This window comes from Diplotaxodon limnothrissa, linkage group LG3 (genome assembly GCF_057381915.1).
Source record: "Diplotaxodon limnothrissa isolate DT_005_m linkage group LG3, D_limnothrissa_male_GT1.1, whole genome shotgun sequence".
Taxonomy (NCBI): Eukaryota; Metazoa; Chordata; class Actinopteri; order Cichliformes; family Cichlidae; genus Diplotaxodon; species Diplotaxodon limnothrissa.
In genome coordinates this window covers 31,984,454-32,010,038 of record NC_140598.1, presented here as the reverse complement: position 1 = coordinate 32,010,038, position 25,585 = coordinate 31,984,454, and the positions used below count along the sequence as shown (strand labels likewise).

At 38.8% G+C, this 25,585-nt stretch overlaps 1 protein-coding gene across 1 annotated transcript; it reads left to right on the top strand.

Moving 5' to 3' along the window:
- The first annotated feature begins 9,866 nt into the window (after positions 1-9,866).
- Positions 9,867-25,373, top strand: cfi (complement factor I). Its single transcript, XM_085346960.1, has 17 exons — positions 9,867-10,130; positions 14,419-14,615; positions 15,583-15,736; positions 17,674-17,737; positions 17,831-17,987; positions 18,133-18,329; positions 19,186-19,287; positions 19,373-19,495; positions 20,155-20,190; positions 20,281-20,301; positions 20,880-21,028; positions 21,713-21,816; positions 22,079-22,183; positions 22,648-22,823; positions 23,634-23,735; positions 23,807-23,955; positions 25,100-25,373. The coding sequence occupies exons 1-17, from the start codon at positions 10,071-10,073 to the stop codon at positions 25,166-25,168; spliced, it is 1,965 nt and encodes a 654-aa protein (XP_085203086.1). The 5' UTR covers positions 9,867-10,070; the 3' UTR covers positions 25,169-25,373.
- The last annotated feature ends 212 nt before the right edge of the window (positions 25,374-25,585 follow it).

Genomic DNA, 25,585 nt, shown 5'->3' with positions numbered 1-25,585 from the left:
ATACAACGTGTTGCTGCATGTGTTTTATGGCTGGAGGAGAGATTAGAGGCTTTCTGATTAGATGTGGTGATACACGTGGCACAATAAAATGAAAACAGAAGAATATTACTCCTTTTAAATTATATTGTGTTTTTATTTATTACTAGTATGTATGTTGGTATGTGGATGAGTGTGCCGGTGAGTCACTGTTTTATGTTTGTGTTATGAAGAGAACATGTCCTTTCTAGCAAACAGACACATAAACTAAAGAGGAAAAAAGTAACTGAATATGAATATGAGCTGAATATAGTGTTTTTTGTATCTCTGGCTTCATAATTTGATAGAAAAATTAAACCCTGATTAAAAAACATAGAGACCCACTTTTTTATCTTCATAACTAAGATGTTAATTAAATGGTGTTTGAAATGATTTATTTGGATAATACTAAGGATTTGAAGTCACATGACAATTATTTTGCTATTTTGAACAGGTCATAGGGTTAAGTGAGTAGGACCTTAGTCACACAGGACTGGAGCTCTGGTAACCACCTGTCACCAGGGAAAAATACAACTGGTTGGTTAAAGCCTTACAATTCCTTGGTTAGTTAATGGATTGCTGCAGTCACTCCAGTTTGATGGAAAACACCAACTTGTCTGCAAACACCATTTGTTCTCAACTGCTGCACTGAGGCGTTTCTTTTATTTTGAAGGCTAATATTCTCCGTTTCTGGTTTGCGTTGCACTTTTAAAGTTTTACTACTCCTCAGTGGTCAGCTGGCACGTTCCTGCAGAAGTCAGCTTCTTCCATCCAAACTATGGACAACTGTGGCAATCTGCTAGCAGTCAAAGCAAGGAGAGGTTTTTGGTGTAACGCCCTCTTCATGAATGCACACTTCAGGTGGTTCTGATCACGTTCAGTATGGTGGATAACTCTGTGCACATGTGACATCACAGCAGAAACCTCATTAAGACAAATATTATTGAGGCTCTTAAAAAAGAATAGAAATACATTTGTATTTAGTGCTTTTTATTGTTCGGTTTAACCCAGCAGCTTTTGAAATGTCTCACTGAAAATGTGCTGATGGTTTGCTAGAAGACAAATGTTTGCTGTTATGTGTACTGTGTAGTAAATGTTTATTGCATGTGTTTATAGTGTAAATATACTGTCGATGTTACTATGTTGGAAATGTGTTCAACACATTTTAAAAGCCATAATTTTTTTGCTAGTTGCCTTAAATTCACAAATAAAAAGCTTCTTCCTTCCTGTCATCGCCAATGATGCAGTAAAGACTGAAAATACACATCAACCAAAACATTTATATCTTTTTTGGGAACAGTAACAAATTTGTATTTTTAGTTGTACATTTTTATTCTACTACCATAATTTGGTAACTATCTTCTGAAAAACTTCTCTGAGTTCTCTCATGAATATGAATGGTTCTGGAGATCCTTACTGTCCTCGGTTTGACTTGATTGCAAAATGTAGAGTCATTGTACATTAAAGTAAAACCAAAGACCAACAGACAGCTGGTGAATGTAACATCCACCTGACAAAAAGGATTCTAAGGTGAACATTAAAGTGAGTGAATATTAAACTCACAGCAGAAGTTACCGTGACACAAAAACAGTTTGAGCCTCTCTCTGTGGTTTTCTCCATAATAATAAACATGATCCTCCATTTGGATCATATCATGGTTTTATATCAGAGACTCCATAATGGTTAATGTGATGCTGACCCATGAACCTTTCACGGAGTCAGAGTTTCTGTTTCACTCATGTTGAACTTGTGTTGGTGTGGACTGTGACTATGGGCCCTTTAAAGAAACAGTTCACATTTCAACAGTAACACAACATTACTAACAGAAGTTGGAGTCACATTACAAATCCTGTTTAGATGACATAAAGACAAAACTTCTCTTCATGGCGACATGTTTCATTATGTAAAGGCACTTCTTCAGTTTGAGGTATGTCACGACAGCAAATTCAAAAGTGTTAAATGTTTTGGTGTTAATAGTCTTCTTGCAAAAGTAGAGTTAATTTTACTCTAAGCAGAGTCACATTCTTTTAATGTAACTCTGAGGTGTAAAATGATAGTAGTTAAAATCGAGTGTTAAAAATGAGTGTTTCTCTGTCAAATCTGGAGGTGTTACAATGGAAACATTAACTCTTGACCTCTTAACTCTGAACTCCTACAGGGGCTATGACACCAATAGAGTAAATTCACAGACTCCGCCCCCAGCACGGCTCCAATCGAAGCTGAAGTGAAGCCGTTTCAGAACATTTTGCTCTACATATTTGAGTTGTTTGTCATGCTTGGTAAGTCATTTTTTCAAAGATTGTTTCAATTGTTATTATGAGCTTTTACTTCTGTGGCTCTTTGGAGTTGAGACAAAGCTGTGTGAAAGGCATTAGCCATGTTGCTCGGTGATAGCATAATATTCTGTTTTAGCTAGCTGAAAGGTATTGTTTGCGGGCAAATACCACAGCCTTGAAAAAAGCTTGCATGTGAATTTTCAGTCAAACGTTTGGTCAAATACACCTAAAACAATGTCTAGAATGTGAAATGTTGGTATAATGGTGCTACTTGAAGCCTGAAAACGATCGCCCATAAAAAAACAAAACAAACCGAGCAAACAGCAGTAGCAGGCGTCCTGACTGGATTCAGCGTTAGCATAGATCCCTCCAGAGTTTTGTGCACATGGTTTAGGTAAAAATTTAAAAGGTTGAGGTTTTACATTTAGTTCAGTATTACCTGTTGCCTGTGTCTTTGTCTTTTGGGAAAATACTTTACACAAAGAGGATTCCTTTTTTTTTTTTTTTTTACTGTGCTGCAATTGTTTACTGGATTATTTGTGCCATTAATTAGTGTCAACTAATTTTTATTCAATCTCCGCACAGGATATGCTTGTGAAGATGGAATATGGGGGAGAGCAGAAGTGCGTTGAAGTTCCACAAAGGGATGAATGAAGGACATGCATATTGTATTGAAGAAATGAGTGATGAGATGCTGTTATTTGCATTTACCATGTCAGAACTTTTGATAAACAAAATTCTAATGAAAGTGAGAACATGTATACTGTTACATCTTTCAGAAAATGTTTTGAAATTGTGGTGCACAGTTCAGAATAAATGTTTTTCAAAAACCATTGCATCTTTTTAGTAAATGTTTATTTCCAAAAGAAATTTCTAGAAGGTCAGAACAGTAAAATTCCCGCTTTTTAGAATGAATTAGAAGATAACTCTTACGTAGTTAAACTAAAATACTCTTTGAGAGTTAATATATAAACTCTTAACACCAAGTGTTAAATTATCAACTCCAGACAGATTTGGTGTTTAACACTAAATCAGAGTTAACGTACCAACTCTCCAAAAAGAGTTAAATTAACACTCTCTGGTGTGGACCCATATAGACACTTTAATAGTGTTGAAATCAAATCCGACAGTGTTAATTTGGACATGCTGGATTTGCTGTGTAGTCACGTGTAAGAGCAACAGTTTAAATGTCATTGGAGAAAGATCCAAGAGAAGACAACAACTGAGTGTACTTATGGTCAGGTCCAGTTATCAAAGCTTCTTAAGGTGGACAGTCTTGTTTGGCTGACAGGATTCATTGGTGCATGTGAGTAATGTTAAGACCACTTTCAGGCAGATGAAGCCATCCAATTGCTGGAGTCCATGTGACCATGCCAAGACAGCATCCCAACGCTCTGTGCCACAGTTTAGCTCCCATTGGAGGACTGAACAAATCCCACTGCTCATAAATTTTTAACCAGATCTCTTAGTCCTCTCATGAAATTACTCTCAGAGCTGATAGACAAAATATTTAGTGCAGTTTTGCATTGTCAAAGAAGTAAAGAACATACGTATGTTTCAGCCTTCCTCTCTGAAAACAGGCAATAGTGCAAATAACAGTTTAGCTGTAACTGAAACTTGACGCTCTGATCTGTTTCCTTCATTGTTTTCCTATTTGCTCCAAAAGACTAAAATAAATAAAGAAATAAAGGATGTGGGTTTAAAAAACTAATAAAACAATTGGTCTTTGGCTTTTTTGCTTCATCTCTTCCCCTCATAAACTGTTTGTTCTAAGTTTGTTGCTATCAGCTGTAGGGATGGGTATCGAAAACCGGTTCTTGTTGAGAACCGGTTCCCACTGTTTCAATTCCTTGGAATTGTTTGACATTTTTGCAAACGATTCCCTTATCGATTCCAGTCGCCCCGAATGACGTCACCACGTTGCGGAGCGTCATTTACCTGGCAAGAAACACGGCGCGTAAGCGGCTCAAATGCTCAAAAGTTTACGAGAACGGATGACAACAGGGCAACTTGCAATACTTGCAAAGTAGATACTTCATTTAAGGGAGGAAACACTACAAATATGCAAAAGCATTTGCTCACAAAACACGCGATGACCTTAAATGAATGTCATGTTTTTAATTCCGCTCCGGACTCGTGAATCTCAACCCAGCAGCAGCGGTAACGTTTGCACGTCCTCTCCCGTTAATGCGGCAGGTAAATAATCAACTAACAGTGCATATTATGTTAGCGCGATCTGCCTTATTACAAAACCTGCCATTACTGTGCATTTAGGTGACCATGATGAGACAGACAGACAGAGTCTGGCTCAGATGCTGGCAGTTCTCACTGCAGTCTACCGGTAGCGTCTCCTTTCAGGCCAGGATAGACAAATGTCACCGAGCAGTGTCTAAGTTTGTGGTAAAAGGCTTGAACCAGTGTTGCCAACTCCTCAGTAAGGAAAATCGCTATTGGTTGTCCTAGAAGTCGCTAGAAGTCGCTAAATGACGTCATCGCCTAATTTGCATAATTGGTCATGCTAATCTAATTGTAACCTACGTTGTTGGAGAGAGAAATAACATCGTGGAAGAGACAAAGTGAGTAAAAAACGTCCTAAATGCATTTAGAGTTTATTTAGAACTACAAATTAAATTTCTTTTAGCAATTATTGTTTTTTTTAATGTCACAATTCCAACCCTGCTCCTTTACCCGGGCTTGGACCGGCAAAAGTGACCTGAAATAGGCGCTCTGGTGGAGTTACTTTGTGTGTGTGTTTATAAGTAGTTTTAAACCTTGTGATCCACAAAACAGCATAAGAGTAAAAGAGTAAAAGAAGAACTGACTGCGTTACAGCACCCACTGCTTGTTGAGAGTAAAAGCAATACGCGCTTTCACGTCTTTTTTTAGCGACTTTTTTTCTAAAAAAAGTCGCTAAGGGGTCTGAAAACTCGCTAAATATAGCGACAAAGTCGCTAAGTTGGCAACACTGGCTTGAACCCATTTGCCACAGCAGATGCCCCCAATTTTAGGTAAGTGAATGTGTTTAATTGTAGGCAGGGACATTACTGGATATTCTTGTGTAATTGCTACAGAATAATTTATGTTAAACTTTGTTATTGCTACAGAAGAATATTTATTTTATTATTTTACATTTACAATTTTTTTTCCTGGGGACCCTGTGACACCACATTGAAGAGCCGTAGGCTGGATCTCTTAAGATCTCACTGTTGGGTTTGTAAGGCCATGTTACTCCTCAATTTCTATCTTGTTCAAAGAGAAGATATAAAACAAAGTTCTAAGCTAATCGAACTTAGTGTTCTCCTTTTTTAAAAAGAATCGATAAAGAATCGAATCGTTAAACAGAATTGAAAATGGAATCGGAATCGTGAAAATCTTATCAATACCCATCCCTAATCAGCTGTTTCCAGGTCCAAATTCTCCTTCTTCTCTAAAAGCCTCATTTATAAAAGTAGTGACTGACTCAATTTAGTTTTTAGGCTTTTCCATTAGATCAGATCCTTTTTCAGTACCTACTCTGCTGGGGTTCCAAGAAAGCTGAGGCCATCCTAAAATGTGATGCCAACAGACTGTCATCTATAACTAAACATCTAATGTTACCCAGCTGCAGTTGAGTGGTGGAAATGCTCTGAAATTCATAGTTCAGAGGCAGAATCTTTGATTTTCTCCAGTTAATGGAGTAGTCTGATATGGATGACACATAGCAGAAAACGGCTTCCAGCTCTTGATTGGCCCATTTTGCTAGGCCGTTAGTCTGTGGGTGAAAACCAGAGGAAGTAAGTGACTTGGCAGTCTCTAGTGCAGAAGGAAGCTTAGGTGAAGCCACAAAGTGGAACACCTTAGCAGAGATGGGCAGTAATGCTACTGTAATCTGATTACTTTTTTCAAGTAACTTGACCAACACTGCACCTTAGTGAAACAGTCAATTAAAGTGAGGATGTGGGTGTTACCAGAAGAGGGCGGCAGGCCCGTGACGAAGTCCAACACGATATGTGACCAGGGCTGCTTAGGAGTAGGAAGTGGTCAGAGCATGTCAGTAGGAGGAGTGTTTGACACCTTTTCTATGTCCCAATTCAGGGACAAAATAAACTTACAAAACGGGAATGGAGTTGTATGAACTTCAAATATCTGCTTGATTTATCAAGACATCACATATTTGCAAAAGTGCTCCAAAGTTTTCAGAAACGTCTGTTACCCAGCAGCTCGATAGCTGACCAGGAGATCAAGGCTCAGTAGAGCCGGCGAGAACAGCGAACTCCCGGCACATCGTTTTCAGACCCCGTGCGGTCTTTCACTACTCAGGTTAAACATGATATATAAGTCACTTAGATGACTTAAAATGGTTATTGTTTGGCTTTTTTCAGTGTTTTATTTGCTCCTGAGTAAATTGGTTTGGCTGAGATTAAAGTTATAGTTTTCACACAGCTGAAAATATTTCAAACAGAAATCTGATTAAACAGAAGTGTGAGATGACCGAGACTTTACTCCAGTGTCCTGTTATATATTTTAGCGAGCGAGGAGCAGAAGGCTGAGTTTATTATAACTACACCGAGACAGCTGGTGACACAAATCTTTTGGCCCAGTTCACAAGCCTCACACTTCCGACCGTCTCAGTCGTCAGAGGACCCGGCCCACGCAGACCGCGAAGACTGGGTCCTCTGAAAGATGCAGCCTGTGAACTTACAAAGTCTGGACTAGTGAGAACAAGAGTACAGACTCGGGTACTTGAGAATTGAGAAGCATCTTTAATCTCTGGGAATCATACAAAAACATCTAATATTGAAGTTCTTGTACAACTTTTTTTTTAGAAAGTTTAAACTATCTGACAATAAGCATCTTTAAACTAAAGAAATTACCATGTCAAGGACTGTATCATGAAATCACTCAGTTTCAACATGCAGTACAGACCACTAAGGACACAGCATTAGTATGTAGTAATAATATTATTGGCTAATTGGACAAGATCTACCTGTGACGACCCACTGCACCCTGCCTTCCTCTTGGTTCATGTGTGTCTTGTTTGCAGGCATTGGAGAGGCGGAGTTCCCGTTTACAATCAGTGACACTGGCAACACCTGGGCCAGTGTGCCAGGACTCTATATAAAAAGCCTTTAGGGCATAGTTTTGGTTGGCTCTGAGACACCAGGTTGGACTTTGGCTGTGTTCGGTTTTGTTTTTGCTTTTGACACTATTACATGCATCATCTTCACTCATCCATTCCTTCACACACCACTGTTTGTTTTTGACAGTAGGTGTTTTTCTGTTTTATTTGTTTAAAAGAATAAAGCAGCTTGGAATACATTCCTAACCATGTCTGTTTTTTTGTTTGTTTGTTTTTGTTTTGTTTTGTTTTTTGTCATGACCGTATGGCCTGGTTCGTGACACTGCCTTTGTCTAATTGATGAGGAATAATAAATATCCATAAGAGAAAAAGCTGGTATTTCAAAATAAACTGCTTATTTCCTTCCATTTTAGAAACTGCAATGTTTAAAGGTTTAACTGCAACATCTCTTGAAAAACAAGGCAACCAAAAAACCCCAAAGCCCTTTGACTGCATTTATGTGTCAAAAATTAAGAAGAAATGTCTGTGTGCTTTAAGGGACACTACCCTTTCAAACAATATATGCCAAGCAAGTAATCTAAATATAGCATAAAGATATATGTGATATGATAACTGGCCAACATGTGATGCCAGTTATGCCTGTAACAGGTTTATACTGGGAAACCTCCAGACGGTGTTGCAGAAAGACTGTATAGACAATATAAATGATTTCAAAACAAATGTTCTTGGTAAATTTGACCCTTTTATTTGATTATTTTTTAGAGTCAAAATAATCCAGAAATGATCTTTTTTAGAGTATTATTAGAGTTATTAATCAGTAATGAGGCATAAAGGTCATAATTAACAAACAGTGGTTTTAAAAACGTGTAATATTCACAAGAACTTAAGTTGATCAAAACTCTGACACAGGAAATTTGTTAGAAAACAACAAAATAGATCTATTATTATACTTTATATAATACGTGTTCATGGGACTGCCGTTTGTGACTGGGAAAACAAAATTGTGTAACATTAAATGAACACACCATTATGGTTTAAGCCACACACTGTAACAGATGTGGAAGAAATTTACATCAGCCTTGGAGACAACTTGAAACAACAGGTCATCAGCGTTTTTATCAAGTGTCAGTGAGGATGTGTGACTTAGATAGATTTTGAACCCCAGTAACATATCCAGAGTTTACCGTTAAGTAGTCAGTGGGAGCCAAGCTGAAGCCTCAGTCGGCCTTTCTGTTAAAGCACGCTGTGTTTCTGAAATGCTCTTTTATTGATTCATCATTGAATATTAACTTGTTTGTACTTTCATCTGTTAGTTTGTCATCCTCTTCTGCAGGATTTCCCGTCAGGTCAAGCCTTTTTCACCTTTTCAACAAATACAGTTTGACTTTGCAAAGCAGAAAAATGACACGTGACACAAAAAGTGTAAAACTGTTGACTTTAAAGAAAAAAATTTCCTACAATGTTAAGGTTAACTGATGACTATAGAATGAAAACTGTGGGCAGATCACCAGCTGTGGAGGAATAGTTGCTCCACAATGTTGTTGTGGATCAACAAGTGAGGCTCTCCACTCTAGATCAAAACGTATATTTATTCATGTATTTATGTATGTATGTAAGTATTTATTTATTTATTGATATCAGTCATTCAATAGTACTAAAATGTATGCAAAGTGTATGGCAGCATGTATCTCACCGCCAAGCCAATCATTTCAAAATTTGAACAGTGTGGGACGAGTGCACTAGTTACATGGCATATTTCATTATATCTAAACTTAGCACAAAAGATAAAAACAATTATTAGCATAGCTTTTAGAATTTAATTTTGCTTCATTTAAATGATCCTAGAACGTCTTGCTGCTTACAGGACTTTATAGGCAATCCTCCTGTGCTTGTTTTTAAAGCTGCCATTCAAATGCATGGACAGAGAACATGGGCATGAAAAAATTCACATACATATAGAAGCACACTTTTTTCAGATTTTTTAAAAATCTCAAAATTTAAACATTTTGCTTCATTATATTTCTGCTACACATCCTTTAAAAACCAGCTTCATTAACAGCTCCTCTCACAGCAACCCAAATTCAGAGTGTTGTTAATCTATCTTAAACTATGATACAGTAAGCCAAGAAAAACATGCGTTTAATTCTACTGTTGTAATAATTTGGCACAGTCATGGTAAACGGTCTGCCAAGCAACACACACCACAAATCTCTGAATAAATCTCTGCTATTATTTCAATTTGTCCTTGTTAACCTTATTGGCATTACTGCACATCGTTGTTTGGTTCATCACGAGGTTAAGTTACAGCCTAATCTGTCCAGATTAAAAAGCAACATCTTCCTGAAATTCTTACTTCTCATCATGTAAATTGGTAACTTAGTTATAACACCCTCCAAACACATATTTGTTTTGATCGCTAAAATCTGGGTTCTCTGCAGATGCCCTTCAACAACCCCTCCCCCCTGCTCTTCATCATCAGCTGGATCAATCATTTTGTGTACTTATGTGTCCACACAGACAAGCTGATGATTGATTGGGGACGACATCAGTGGGCAGAAGAGACCCATTGCTCCCTAACAGAGAGAATAACTCTCTGTAGCTGCAACTTATTTCGAGAGATTTATGCCTTACAAATTGCCCGTTTAAACATTTCTGAGGGACCAAAACTGTAAAGACGAGAGCAATTTTACAGTTTCATTGTTATCGTTACATTTGCCAGGATGAGATCTGCCAGAGTTTCTGTTTCCTTGCTACTTCTTGTCTTCATTAACTTTGAAATGGTGAGTTAGCCTCTCTTTTATCAGTTTTGTTGATCTGTTGATCAGAGTTACACTGCATGGCTAATGAGGCCAGTATTCAGTACTGTGTTGTCTAATAACTGTAACTGAGATTTAGCAAATTTACAGAATTTACAGTTGCTATACTTTTACTTCTGTTTTAAATGGGCTATTATAAAAACTGTTTTGTAAAATCACTTAGATCTGAATGCAAATTTATAAAAATAACATTTGAGGTTGGGCTTTGGGGGAATTGGAGGCTTCACTGTGGCAAATGTAATCAGTCAGCGTGACTGAGTTTGAAAAACCTGGACTGAATCAAACAGGCACCTCAAGCATCCCGAGTACTATTAATCATATGCCCATATATGATTTATTTACCTTAATCACCAACAGTATCCAGATGTTCTAGACCCAAAAAGTGCTCAAATTTGGTTGAAACCATGGAGTGATCAGGTAGCCTGGTTAGCGAGTTGTTGTTTTGACCTTCTGCCCACCTGAAGCAACATACTTCCACCAATGCAGCTGCGTGTGTTGCTTTAAAAAGCTGCAAAATATGTTTAAGCCTTATAACAGAGGTCACAGGCTAGTATTTCCAATAGATGTAAATAAATAAAGTGATTTAATGTCAAATGTGACAAAAATTACATAACTAAATTGCATATCTTCTGTAATTTAGCAATTATTTTTATTTATACCAAACAGACAGTTTAATGAACTTTACACCTAACATATGGAGTCTTACGTGGGATTAATGAAATTCCTATTATAAGTAGGCTACTTTAGCTTTAAAAACTGTAAATAACATAAAATAAAATAAAATAAAACAAACAAATAAAATAACAAAGAATAAAAAAAATGAATAAACCATTTTTCTATGAATTTGGACTAAAATCCAGTTCCAGACTAAGCATTAAGCAAAAAAATCTGTTTGCATACTGTTAAATTGATCCAGTTTCCATCCTGTTCTTGGTGAAGTCTACACAAAGCTTTCATCAAATTAAAAGGTTAAGTGGTAGATAGGCCATAGGGAGCTACTGGTGATTAACAGGAGAGCGAAACGTTTGCCATCTTTACTGATTTCTACTCTCAGGTCCAGTAAAAGCTGACTGTTATCAGTGAAACGACCTCAGAAATATGGATAAGACTTCAGGTTTGGAAAGGTTGTGTGTGTTTAAGGGGCCAAACCAAATGAACTTTTATTGGCAGTCATCCAGTAGCAGCATAAACAAACAACATAAAGGGGGTTATAGTCCACAAAAGAAGGGCATGGATTAGTTACTGTGGGTTGTAGTGCGGGAGAAAACATTGAGATTAGCATAAAAAGTCTTATCCCCAGAATTATTGTCCAGGACAGACCTGCTGGCCCCACCCCACAGGTCACTCAACCCCAGTGACTATCTTTGCAAGTTGCCAACCCCTCTGAAGAGCCATTTTTATTTTTGGGGTTTTGCCCAGTCCTGCCTGAGCCCCAGGGAAGGGTTTCAGTTGCCTGCTTGTGAACAGGGTTATCTAGCTACAAATTTTGTGTCACTGTGGGTTTTTTTTTTTTTTTTAAACAAAACACTTAAACATGCAGACATGAGGCTGGAGCAGTCAGGGAACCACTAACCTTCCAATTAGTGAATGACCTGCTCTTTCCCTGAGCTACAGCCACCCCAAACAAGGAGAATGAGGAGTACAACCTGCATCTCTACATCATGACGTTGAGGCGGTCAGGCATCTGATCGGGATGCCTCCCTCCCTTGGCAGGTTTTCCAGGCGCACAAAACTGGAGGGAGTCCTCACTGGGTGGCTGTCTCTCTGGAGTTAGAGCAGGTCATCTACTAATCAAGGCTGGTTGTTCGATCCCTGCCTGCTCCAGTCTCCTTTTGCAAGATACTGAACCCCCAAACTGCCTTCCAAAGTGTTCATCAGATTGCAAATCTGTGTGATTATCTTGAACAAGTGCAAGATAATAGATGAATTAATGGATTTGTAGTAGGTTTTCCATACATTCATAACATTTACACTCAAAGTACAACAAATGAAGACCCTCACTGAAATAAGGTTATGACCAAAGACAAAGTTTAATCCATCTTTGAAAAACTGACTCTTCATTATTTAGTGATGTAGCCAAGAAAACTTTAGGGACAATGTTGATGACTAACCAGTATTAAATACCAATAGAACCATCACAAGTTTAAGACCAGCAAACCAGTTGGGGGGCACCAATCTACACTTTTGAGGGTAGGGTAGTTTGACTGGAATATACTGAGAGGAGACCCAGCTTTTCAGTGATATTTCCAACCTTGGAAAATTTGGAGCATTATAAAGGTCATAAAGGTAAAATACAGGGTCTATAAAAAGAATCACCTGATTCCAAAGAGTTTTAACTTCACAGCCGTTCACCACTCATTGAAAAACGTACTTTTAGAAAAAGACGTTTTGTGAGTTTCATGTAGTTGTCACAGTCTGGCTGAGGCAGACTGATTCTAAAAAGGGACTGAAATGCAGAACAAAACAGAATGTGAAATGTGACAACAGAAATGTGATTAACAAAAAACAAGCTGTTTATTAAGGCTGGCAAAGAAGTACAAAACAAAAGGAAAAGGCGAAACTAAACAATAACCTAAACTGGGTGAACTAAGATTAAAGCATGAAAAAACCTTGAACATGGGACCTGGCATGGAGACATGGAAAAAAAAAACCATGACGTGAACATAGCTGACAACCTGACTATGGCTGTATCCCAATTCAGGGTCTGCAGCCTTAAAGTACGCAGCCTCAACAATCCTCAAGGCCGCGTACTTAAAGACCGCTAAGGCCGCAAGTGCGAGGCTTGTGAAATGGGACGGTCTAGCCTCCGTTGCGCTGCCCAGGTTGCCTAGCAACCATGATACTAACAGCTGGAAACATGTCATACAGCTTTGTTTGACAGACATGAAGGAGAAAATCTTTTGTTCATTTGTTTGTTTGTTTCTACATGAGCTTTGATCATTCTCTGTAAGATTAAGCTCAGCTATTGAACGGCGTATATTTTAAAGTAAAGGCTTTAAAACCAAGTTAGTACAAACGTCACTAACGTCACTAATGTCACATGACTTTGCCGACATGTTGCCAACAGTAATGTTTAATGTTCTTCGTTATTAAACATTTGCACATAAATAAGTGACATCATATTCAGTACTTACTTAAAGTTTACTCTTCGGGCGACCCTCGTCCACCATTTTTTTCGGCAAAATTATCCACACCCATCGCTGATAGGTTTGTAGCTTGAACCCATCCGCTGGAATGTTGAAGACAATATAATTACACTGCAAAGCAAGACACAAGTAGGCAAGCTTCTTCATGTTTCTCGTGCACGGGAGAGAACCGGACAGGCACCGTTCCTTCGCTTGACCCCAGTTGCTCTCGTCCGTTCTCCCGTACCACTGTTCTTTTATTGAGGTTACATGAATATGCATAAGTTCATTAACATATGACGTCTACATACACACAAAGAGTACCTTGCCTGTGTGTGTGTGTGTGTGTGTGTGTGTGTGTGTGGACTGCTGATCAAAGGGTCAAACATCCTTGGTCAGGAAGAGGGTAGCCTCCCCCTCACCCTAGATGGTTCATCCTAGATAACACGGTGAGGAAGTCCTGCAGTTCATCTAAACAAAGAGCACTTAGACTAGAACAGACGCAACTACGTTAATCCTACCATAAAACAATAAGACACGGTATGACCTCTCATGCTCCCAAAGTGCTGTCTAATACACACAAAGTTTGCAGACTATCAAGGATCAAAACCTCTACCAATCTACAACTAATTACAAAACTCTAAGCATATATAAGTAAATATTTCTAAGCATAAATGACAATCAACAATACAAACCTAACAATCGCCGCGCTATGCATTCTGGGATATGTTGGGTCACGAAGTCTACAGGGAAGAAGTAAAACTGAACACACTGACAACAGACTGGGACTATCAAAATAAAACGGGAAACAAATCACAAATACACAGACCTTACACTAAGAGGCAGACCGAAAGAATATAACACATGGAACTCAAACTATACTAAACATGAGACACCACCGAAAAACTAATCCCTCACCAAAAACATGACTTATTTATAATCATGATCAAAGCACCAGAGAATAAGAAAATAATCCATAATGCAAAAATAAACCAAAACATAAGAAATTCAAAAAGCTGGGTCGAAACGACCCAGAACCGTGACAATTGACATTTTTTATCACCCAGTGTTGCTTTGGGTAGATACTACCACAGTATAACTATACTATGGGTTTTTTGCTTTACCAGGTAAAACCATCAGACAAAAGTGACCGAGCACACGTAGATGATCAGCCCCATGTGACTGAGCAGATCGAGCAGACTGAGCAGACGGATCAGAAAATCCAGATACCAAACTTACCAACCCCATTTCCCACCCTACTGGCTACTACCAAAGCCCCAGAGACACCTGAGAGCAATGAGTATCTGGAATCATTTCAATGTTGGTATGTGGACTTGTGTGCTTAAGTGATTTAATTTCACCTTGGTTGGAGTTATCTTTTGCGGCTCACCTGCAGTGCTTTCCTCTCTTGATTTTTTAAGGCAAATGTGACCATAAACAAATGAAGACAAAGGAATAATCCAATTTAAACAGCTGTGCTGTAGAAGATTTGTTCTGTAGACTGAAAACATATTTATTCCTCCTGTAAAAGTTGAACATTTTAACATGGGCTGACTCCCTTTTGGAGCTTAAAGTGGACTTAAAGTGGAATTAACCTCCTAGGACCTGCGTCCACATATGTGGACATCACATTTTGGGTTATTTAGACTAAAATACTCAATTTTGCTCTACAAGGGCCTGATATCCACTTACGAGGACATTATACTGCTACTGTTCTATCACAATTTTAAACGAATATCCTCATATTTTTCTTAAAAACAAAAGTAAGGTAAAAAAAAAAATCTGGTAATTCTTTGTTTTTACATTCATCAGGCCCCAATCCGCCCAAATATCAAAGAGGAATTAAAAATGCTGTGGAAGAGTTCAGGTCTTAGGAGGTTAAAGTGGAATTAAATTTTTTCCAGTGATTGCAGATGGGGCACTTGGTTTTACTGTAGCTACTTATTCCTAGGACAAGCCATTTTTATTTTAAATGTTAATGTTAATTTTTCAGCCCTGGAGATTGTGAGATTATTTATTTCTTCCTGATATTGTGTGTGTGTGTGTGTGTGTGTGTGTGTGTGTGTGTGTGTGTGTGTGTGTGTGTGTGTGTGTGTGTGTGTGTGACATTTGAATGCTCTTGATAGAAAGATAAGCAAAATAAAAGTGACATGAAGGAAACACAAAAGGTTATTCTGTTATTCCATTCAAAATGTGATTATTGTGTGATTGCAAATCACACAATAATCACATTTTTGCATGATTATTGTGTGATTTGCAGTCTGCCTGATCTGTTGGTCTACATTTATTAGGAAGACTCGTGCATCATGTGATGTGGCTTTTTGCCTTCCATGGGAGCGTTGCGTTGAAGGAAAGTGCACATGTAAACCTCCTTATCTGTGCCCCGTTGAGAATGTGAACCCAGTTTGTGGCCATGACAACAGGAACTACCGATCCTACTGCCAGGTAACTCATTATAGTCCTAGGTATGACTGCTATATCTTCAGTCAGGAACCAGTCAGGAACTAAACTAGCAGACACTGATATTAGACAAGAAGGCCTGGTTGTTAGTCCCCACTCTAAATCATCCGAGGAATGCCCAGACCTCTACATCGGAGAGACCAAACAGCCACTTCTTAAATGCATGGCACAACATAGAAAAACCACCTCCACAGGACAAGACTCAGCAGTCCATCTGCATATAAAGGACAAAGGACACTCTTTCGGAGATGCTAATGTTCACATTTTGGACAGAGAGGACAGATGGTTTGAAAGAGGAGTGAAAGAAGCCATCTATGTCCACTGTGAGCGACCATCTTTGAACAGAGGCGGGGGTTTACGACACCAACTCTCTGCCATCTATAATCCAGTTTTGAGATCCTTTCCCAGACGCCTTAACGTCCACTCACATCCTGGGCCATCTGACCTCAGGAAATCACATGATAAGGTGGGGCCAGGTTTCACAATGGGTTCACCCAAAACCCTGGCTGATTGTGACCCACACCCATTTTCACACCTTGGCTCATGTGATTAGACAGACGATCAATAGGGATCCATGACCGTCGTGGGGACACACCCATAGGGCTTAAAATCTGTGGCTCTTCCCCAGGGCTGGACTGGGACAAAAAATGGGCCCGGGCATTTTGACTGGTGACCGGCCCACCAGGTATTATAGGAAGAACCATAAAGCCTTTGAATGAAAACAAACGCTGTTGTCACAGTGATGTACACTGTCTTGTTGGTATATATGTATCAATCTAATAAACTTAGACCTACACCATCCTCCCTATTCTGGTATTCTAAACAGTACCTGAAAGTAGACTGCTTGGTCGAGTTAACCTCCTGAACTGTCTACAACACATGGTGAAAACCTGAAATTAAGACAGAGAAGACTAGAGGTGAGACATGATCATTACTGATTACTGATGACAGATTTAGATATATTTTCATAAACCATTCATTTACCGCATCAATAAACAGCATGGCAGGGCAAAATATTTTTTCTAACATGGCAACCTTTAAAAAGTGAAAGGAGAAAGGACAAAATGTTCCTTTTCACCTCAATACGAGACGACTCCGTTTTTTACGGGACAGTTGGAAACTCTAATAACTAACCTTACAAATAAAATAAGATAAAACAAGTTAACATCATAGCACCCGCCCAGCAGTATATAAACTCCGTCATGCTAGCTAGCACGCAGTACGAGTTATTGCAACTGACTGTAAAAAGTCAGCATAACGAAAATAAACTCCACCTAAACGTGGTTTATATCTGGCCCAGATAGACTGCAGGTCATAACTTCTTACCTGAAGTTCAGTTCACCGCCTCGGGTCTCTGCTCCTCCTGCCTTTCCGTCATCCACCTGCCAGCGTGTTGCACCTGCTGGCCTCCACCACTTGCTAATGTTACTGAATCTGTGGAAGATCCGCAATAGCCACCACTAAACAACTGAGTTATTTTACACATCTCCCTTCATCTGGCCAATCCACCACCTTTAAGTGTTTATACCGTTACGGAAAAAAAACGAAAAACCACCATCGGGCATACCGGGCAAATGCCTGGTATGCCCGATGGCCAGTCCAGCTATGCTCTTCACCAATTGCTCTTAGAACTGAAGAAGCTTCTCGTATGAGCAGTGAAACGTCTTCAAGAAACTCTAAGAAGTCCAGACGCTTTTCCTTCCAAGCTCTTTAGACTACAATGACCTGGATGACTGAGAACCTTCACAGACATGCATTTTGTTTTTAAGATTTCCTAAGATTTCCTAGCTAAAAATCTAAATTTATCCTGACCTAACCAAGACACAGTTGATCTTCTATATGTTACAAGTTTACAGAACATTAGATTATATTGCACATTTAGGTGCCACTATTTTTAAATTTCTATTTAATCTCTTTTCCAGGTGATGGCGCTCTCATGCCGGACCAGGAAATCCCACATGTCCCACTTTGGGGATGACTGTGATGGTTCGCTCTTTCTGATGCATTCAAAGCTTTGTGATTCTTTCTGAGATTCCTACAAATTGTTTATGTTAGTTTAACCTCTTTTTCTCACAACAGTAAATGGTCCAAAGTTCAGAACTTCAATCGATGAGGAAACCGGATTAGTCAAGTTGTTTGTTCCTGACAGCAATGGTGGGGAGGAATTACTGGTGTGTAAGAAGATGTGGAACATGGCTGCTGCTAATGTGGCTTGCAAGGAACAGAAGAAACCACTGTGAGAGAAATTACACAAACTAAGAATAATAAAGCATGAACATATAGGATAAATATACATGTTTATCATCTGCTAGTCAATCAAAATTTAATTCAGCAAATAACCACAGTATTAGAGTCAGACACTTCTAACATTGTGTGTACAGGGGTGCAGCATCCAAAAACACAGTGGATTACAACACCTTGACAGCTTCCACACAGCTTCCACACAGATGTGTTAGTGTCTACTGCCAAGGTTATGAAACGTCCTTAGCTGAGTGTGTTATCTACGACAAAGTGGAGGTTACAAAAGGATCGTTAGTTGCTACTGCAACCTGTTACCAGGAATCAACAGCACCAACAGGTCAGTATGTGGTAATTCTACTGTATTCTTGTCTGTGGTTAGAAAACAATGTACTCCTACAAATTTGTAATTGGTAAATTTAAACTGTAAGAAGGTTTTCAGGGTGCTCTTAAGCTACTTGTACTTATCATAAATGCATTTAGAAATAACTTAAAATTGTTCCGAATCAACACTATTAAGAGAATGTGTATGAATTAATGTCTAAAAGTAAAAGTTTATCAGACCGTTATGCCTTCTGCCTGCCTTCGGTGTTAGGTGCTTCGAACTGGTTCAAATATAAGGAGACCACAGAGCTGACCTAACACATTTTGCAGATATAACACCTCTCTTGGAAACCTTTCAGTGTCCCCCACCAGAATAGCTCGAAAAGGTGCCTGGGAAGAGGGACGTTTGGGTGTCTATGTATAGACTATGCCCTTGCAACCTGGACCTAGACAAGTAGCAGACGATGAATGGATTGTTGGAAAATTCAGTGGAACTTCTAGAATAAACTAATTAACTGAAATTAAAAAAAAACTCACCTTAAACGTCGTTAGTCCTCTGCAAGTGCAACTGCACTCAGCAGGGACTTCTTGTTGGGTATAAATTTGGATCTTAGACATTTATTTGAGCTTTCTCAAAAAAATTTAGTTGCTAAATAAACATTTCTGTATTCACAATCTAAACTGTCAACCCATCTTTCAGCTTCTGAAACCCAACATGAACATTTTTATCATCATCAGGCTCATATGACTCCCTGAATTTGAAAATTTGGAGACAGTGATGCTCAGTCTTCATTAAAAAAATTTTTTCTTCAACAGAATCTAATATTTTCTCATCTACTCTAAAAGAAGTTTGTCTCTTCTGTCTGTTTTAGACCATCCCTTCACCTGTGTGAATGGAAAGCGTGTGGCTCAATACCAGACGTGTAACGGAATTGATGATTGTGGTGACCAAAGTGATGAGATGTGCTGCAAAAGTAAAACTACACAAACACAATCAGAAATTATCTTACCTTAGCTTTGTGCCCCAAGTTTTACAATGTGAATCATTGTATTTATCAGAGTGCAGAAAAAATGCTTTCCACTGTAAAACGGGAGTGTGTATTCATAAAGAAGCACTCGCTGATGGCAAGATCGACTGCCTGGATGGCGAGGATGAATCAAACAAATTTAAGTCAAAGCAAAGTAAGGCACAACATATCTTTACTTCCACACAGTTTTAGAAAAACAGATGTTTGCTCTTAGAAAGTTGTTTTGTTTTGTTTTGTTGCAATTTAGTTTCTTCCACTTGTAAAACTGGTTTCACTTGGGTTCCTGATCTACCCAAACTTTGGCAATTACATAAAGGCTAGTTACATCTTGGAACAAAATTGGTCCAAGAACAGTATACCAGCAGAAATTCCTACTATAACTTACTGCTACTTACACAGCCAAGTTTAACATGGACCTTTCTTGAATATGTCAGCAGTATTCATCTGACTTAGGTAACTCAAAAGTTTATGTTGTGACACAGTGTAAGTCTGGAATACAAGTTGCGAAAATGCTCCTGTAATCTGAAAGCTCCTTATGATTACTGTAATATACATTTTTGCTAAATTTATATTACGTTAAACTAAATTTAACTGTAGTAAGTAAAAGATTAGATTAGAAAGATTAGATTTAACACCTGTTCACACTGATAGTGTCATGTGGTTTGCTTCATATAACTACAATACAAATAGTTGTCACAGTTAGAAAAACGCTAACTTCTGGTGAATGACTTTCATAGCTGAAAGTCCACAACCATCAGGGTTTTTTTTCCATGCACCCGAGTCCTTATAGCAATATGTTTCTGTTTTCTGTAGAATCACTTTCACTGAAAGATCTGCCCAAAAATTCAGGTAAATGAAATCCTCACAGCAGCTGTTTGAATATTTCACTGTTTTAATTAGTGATGATGACAGTAATTATTTTTTCTTCCTGTATTTCAGAGTACATCTCTCCAATGAATGGTATGTAGATTAAAAGTGACTTATCAGAGGTGGTGGCACATCTTATTTTATATACAATGATTAGATAATCTTGATGCTATAGTAGGCAATGACATTTTTGACAACAGTTTTCTTCTAGCTACAGTTTAGGAGACCTTTAATCATTGGCATAAGAGAACCTCAGAAGTTTACATGGATTCCAAAGCTTCATCTAATCCAGTTGGGATACACTGGACAGCCAACTGCAATACAGAATTAGTCACTAGTATTAGTGTGTAACCCTCTCACATACTATATGATTAGAACAGTAGGAAGTCTACCTATTGCAGAGGTTCCCAAAATGTGGGCTGAGCCATTGCAGGGGGGCGCAGTACGAAAAAATAGTCACGAAGATTTTTCTTTTAAAACAAACGGGGGCCTAGCAAAAACAGTTTAGGAACCTCTGACCTATAGTAACCCTCATTTCAATTTGCACATGTTCTTTAAATCAGTCCTGAGGGTACAAGATCACCTTATATACAGGGATATCTAGTCCCCAGGGTATGAATTTCAACAAAACTCTGCGTTATATAGCTTTGTGTGTTGTTAACTTTGTCCAGAAACAAAGGCCAACAGAAAAGCCCTGGAGGCCAATCTGGTCTGTGGCATTCCAAATGCTACCACAGTGGATGATGAGGAAGTGGTGCAACGAGGAAAGAGTACCCATGGAAGAGTCAAGAGGGTAGTCGGGGGAGTACCAGCAAAGCCGGTGAGCTGGAATCAACATAACTTTTTGAGTACAGTTACCGTTCCTGCTGCTACTATGTGGTTTTGTTTTGTTTTGTCATTCTTACAATGTAGCATAATGATCTCCCTCTGATGCTAAATACCCAAAGGGATTTTTAAGGTCCTGTAGATCCTCAGATGCTCCACCTGTTTGAAGCCCTAGACCTCTTGCCTAGTGTATGATAGTGTATGATAGCCCTGTTGGTTAAATCCAAAATGCTATGTCATGGCATGCCTACCTTGCTTAGACATACAAATTTAAATCAAAACATGATATACTCCCAAACCTAACCAAATCACTTTGGTGGCTAAAACTAACCAAACAACAAGTCACATAGACTAAAAGAAAAGAAAAGAAACCCCAGTTTCTCTCTTGACAGTTCTGTTACTCTAGCAGACGTCCACAAATTCAAATCCCAGCTGAGTATCATCACACGGAGTAAATTTGAAACCATTGGGAACATAATGAAGAATTCCATTACCGTTCCTCTCAAGAAAGAGGATAATGTCATGTCTGTTTCTGTGATGACATTGTTTTCATAGAAGGTCTTGATTATTTTAGCACGAAAATGCCACACCCCATTTGGCACAACTGAATGATCACTGTCATCATAAGTAACAAGCAACACATGAATAACCTGCCACATATCTTCCTGTTGGTGTGTAGACCCAAATCCAGTGGCAGGTTGCTCTGGAGGAAAACAAGAGGATTGACTGTGGAGGAGCTTATATCGGAGGCTGCTGGGTCATCACTGCAGCTCACTGTGTCAGGTCGGACAAATCTCTCACACCACTCCCCCTTCCTAACATCAACACATTGAAGGTTTTAAAACACTTTTTTAAGACTAGGCATTGCTTTGAAAGTCCTCACACATTAGGTTTTTTCTCTCCTGGTACCTTCACTTTCAAAAGTAGTGTAAATTTGATACAATTTCCAGAAAGATTAAGCCCATGCTCTGGTCAGTGCAGTTAAAAGTCATGCTGTGCCTTGGAAGTCAGCAATAACCATATTTTTCTCCCTTGCTGTTTACAGACCCAACCCCCGTGCCTTCAGAGTGAAGTTTTCCCTCTGGAAAAAATCTCGAGCTCAAGACACAACTGACATTGTTCCTGTTGAGGACATCATTATCCACCCAAAGTATGAACAACACTATCTATACATAAATGTACTCCATTCATTTACAGGTACATCTTTTTCTTTTTTCATTCTAATAAAGCAGTTTTGAATGATCCACAGTTAGAAATACCAATTTTTCTTATACTGGGTCTTAGTTAGGACACTCAATTCATCCTCTATCAGGCAACTTCCCCTTTATTCGGTGGGTAGGTAGGCTTCTGCACCTGAGATGACCGTATTTGGGATTCCCATTGTGGGTAAATGATATCATAAAGATCCAATGACAGAAGAAAGCTGAGTGAAACTGAATGTTGAGAGAAGTCTGAAGTCTGAGCTCATGACTCGCTGAGATTACTTGTATTTACATATGAACATCCATCACTGGAACAGCAGATATATCACAGAAATAAGAAAATGCTAAATATGGTTACTTTATAATCAAATATGTGTAATAAAATAAGAACAATTTTTTTAATGTCTCACAGTTATGTTGCCAACACATATGAAAATGACATCGCTCTGGTAAAACTCCAGAAGCTTCCATTCACAGAGAAATGTTTGGTGGACAATCCAGCAATAAGCGCAGTCTGTGTTCCCTGGTCCACACACCTCTTCCAGCCCAACCACACCTGCAGTATCTCTGGGTGGGGACGAACTGCAGGTATGGATAAAAAATCATATTTTCCTGTTGCAAGAAGAACAGTAATGTTGTTCAATCCAGGTTAAAAATGAAAGGGGATCATCTTCTTGATGCATTCTCAATCATCCAGGTAAGTAAATCTCCGGAAGCTGATTCTGTTCATCTGGACATAGCGTTTTGTGGGAGAAACGTTTCGTCACTCATCCAAGTGACTTCTTCAGTCTCAGCTGACTGCAGGTTTCCCCAAATCCAACTCCAAGTCCAATCCATTAAAAGCTCACTCGTTCACATCCACTCAGGGTCCACAAAGCAGGATAACAAGCAGGGGTCTGGGGAAGCCTGTAAAAGGAGAGGAGATAGACGTTAGATAGAAGCAGTAGGAAATACAAAGAAATCACTAAGCAAGCCGGAGCTACACTGACACAGGTTAGCCCAACGATCCCTTGAAGAAACAGACACCATTAATGCTGAAAGGTATATCGGCATATATATGCTTTAGAGCAACATGCTCTCTCATTCAGGTTCCATCTTTTTCAGGAAAAATGTACAATTTACCAAAACAGTGCCAAGCAGAACCCTGTAGCTATTACAACAGCTTGGCTTCATTGTAAAACAGTGCAGGTGCTAAATTGGCCTGCTGACAGTCCAGATCTTACACAAGCTGAATATATCTGGAACATCATGAAGTGAAAAACAGGACAAAGAAGACTTTTATCAGACAAGAATGCAACAGTATTGATCTATATCTCCATCTACTTTGTGAAGTTATGTTTTCCCATCAGCTGGTTTGATTAATGAGCAAAGATGAAATATTCCTGTCGTTGTGTCCAGAGGGGAGGTCAGCTTCCGTGTTGCTCTGGGCCAACGTTTCTCTGATCGACAATTGCGGCAGATTCTATGGAAACCGCTTCAAACCAGGCATGATGTGTGCAGGTGAGTGATCTATGCACAGCCGGACTACTGCAACCTGGACATAGTACAGATGGAAATGTGTTTATTTGTAGGTGATGTGGAGGGCAGCGTGGACTCCTGTCAGGGCGACAGTGGAGGTCCTCTGGTTTGTGTGGATGAGTTAGGCGTTTCCTACCTGTGGGGCATCGTCAGCTGGGGTGAGAGGTGTGGACAGCCAGGATTCCCTGGAGTTTATACACAGGTACAGTACACAAAGACAATACTATACTATACAAAGGAGAAATTTATTACAAATACTGTGTACATATGCTGCAAGTGTCAGGGATCAGCTGTGTGACAACCCGGATTTGGACTTGAGTCAGAACACAATAAAGACTGACTCAGTATATAAATTCACGGGATGATGAGGGAACAGGCAACAAGTGGAGACAAGGCTGAAATCAATAACTGACTAATCAGAGGAACACAAGGCACACAGGACTTGAGAAATTTGACAGGAAATGACTAACACTGAGACCTGGACTAAAACATAAGAACGTCACTCAGAGCCAAAACAACAATAACAGAGACAAGACAGGAAGGACAGAATAGAAATACAAAAGTAAACAGGGAACTAACAGCGTAGTAAATACAATGCTCTACCCAGAAGATGAAATAATACAGAATATCGAACCGAAATGGAAGTTCTGGGTCCAAACATTTACCGTATGTGAATTCTTTTATCTGAATTTAGAAGCATAAAATTAGAGGTCTTTCCAAATTTTATGTCTTTAAGACATTTCTGTAGTTTAACTAACTGGTGTGTGTTATCTGGCTTCATGCACAGATAGAGCTGGGTGTCATCTCTATAGCAGTGAAAATGAACCCTGTGCAACTCCATAATTAACCTTTGTGTGAAGAGGTCCCTACATTTACATGAACAAATCGGAGTCTATTAGAAACATCAGGGTTTTGTTTTTGTGGTCAAATAAGCCTGAAGTGTAATTTTTGTAATTGGCTGTAAACATGTTTATTTCTGCTGTAAAATTTGACTTTTTAAAACTGGAGTCAATGGGTTTGACTCATTTTTAGATCCTCACTTAGACGCTTGAAGAACTGTAGCTTTTGACTATTTCAATTGTCCATGACCTTTTGTTTTACTATTTTTTAATGGTGTGTTTCTTTAATTAGATACAAATGCTTTGTATAACGCCAAATAGTTTTGACAGTTTGTTTTATTTTTAGAGCATTATAAATAGTTACTTTTCTTTTCTTTTTTTCATGTATAGTTATTGTTGATTTAGTGACTGTTATGTATTGTGGTATATTTTGTATGACTTGTATAGTACTTATTTCACATTTTAGGATTATTAGAAACAGTAACATTGTGTGTCTCTGTCTGACAGGTCGCGCATTACTTCGAGTGGATTAGGCTTCACATAGGTTGGTCTGCAGTCACCAAATTCAACTCATAATATGGAAAACCCACAGCATGTGGCCACATTTCAATATAGGTGTGCCATTTTATTTTGGTTAAAACTGCTCAGTGAAAGATGGTAAAAGACGCATTCACTGTTTGATGTTACTGCTTGGACCTACTGTTTGTATTGGTATTAAAATACTACGTTCTATCCAGTAAAACACCAATAAAATCTGCTTGTAAACATACTAATGAGACTTAATCTTTACTTGTAAACATCTCTAAACTAAATTTGAGCCTTAACACACACTTGCTGAGGTTTACTCAAGTTTCTGGAATGTCTGATTGCTCTAATAGCATCTTGTTCTTAAATGGGAAAACAATGTGGAAAGATAAAAAAGAGAATAGAGCAAAAAAATAAAACACAAGGGGCTGCCAACTGCACAGACAGAGAAGAACTGAACAGACACAC

Excerpts from the sequence above, each read along its gene's own strand:
- cfi (XM_085346960.1), top strand. The coding sequence starts at position 10,071 with ATGAGATCTGCCAGAGTTTCTGTTTCCTTGCTACTTCTTGTCTTCATT. Across the intron at positions 10,131-14,418 it reads TCTTCATTAACTTTGAAATG|GTAAAACCATCAGACAAAAG; the intron begins GTGAGTTAGCCT and ends TTGCTTTACCAG. Across the intron at positions 22,184-22,647 it reads GACATCATTATCCACCCAAA|TTATGTTGCCAACACATATG; the intron begins GTATGAACAACA and ends AATGTCTCACAG.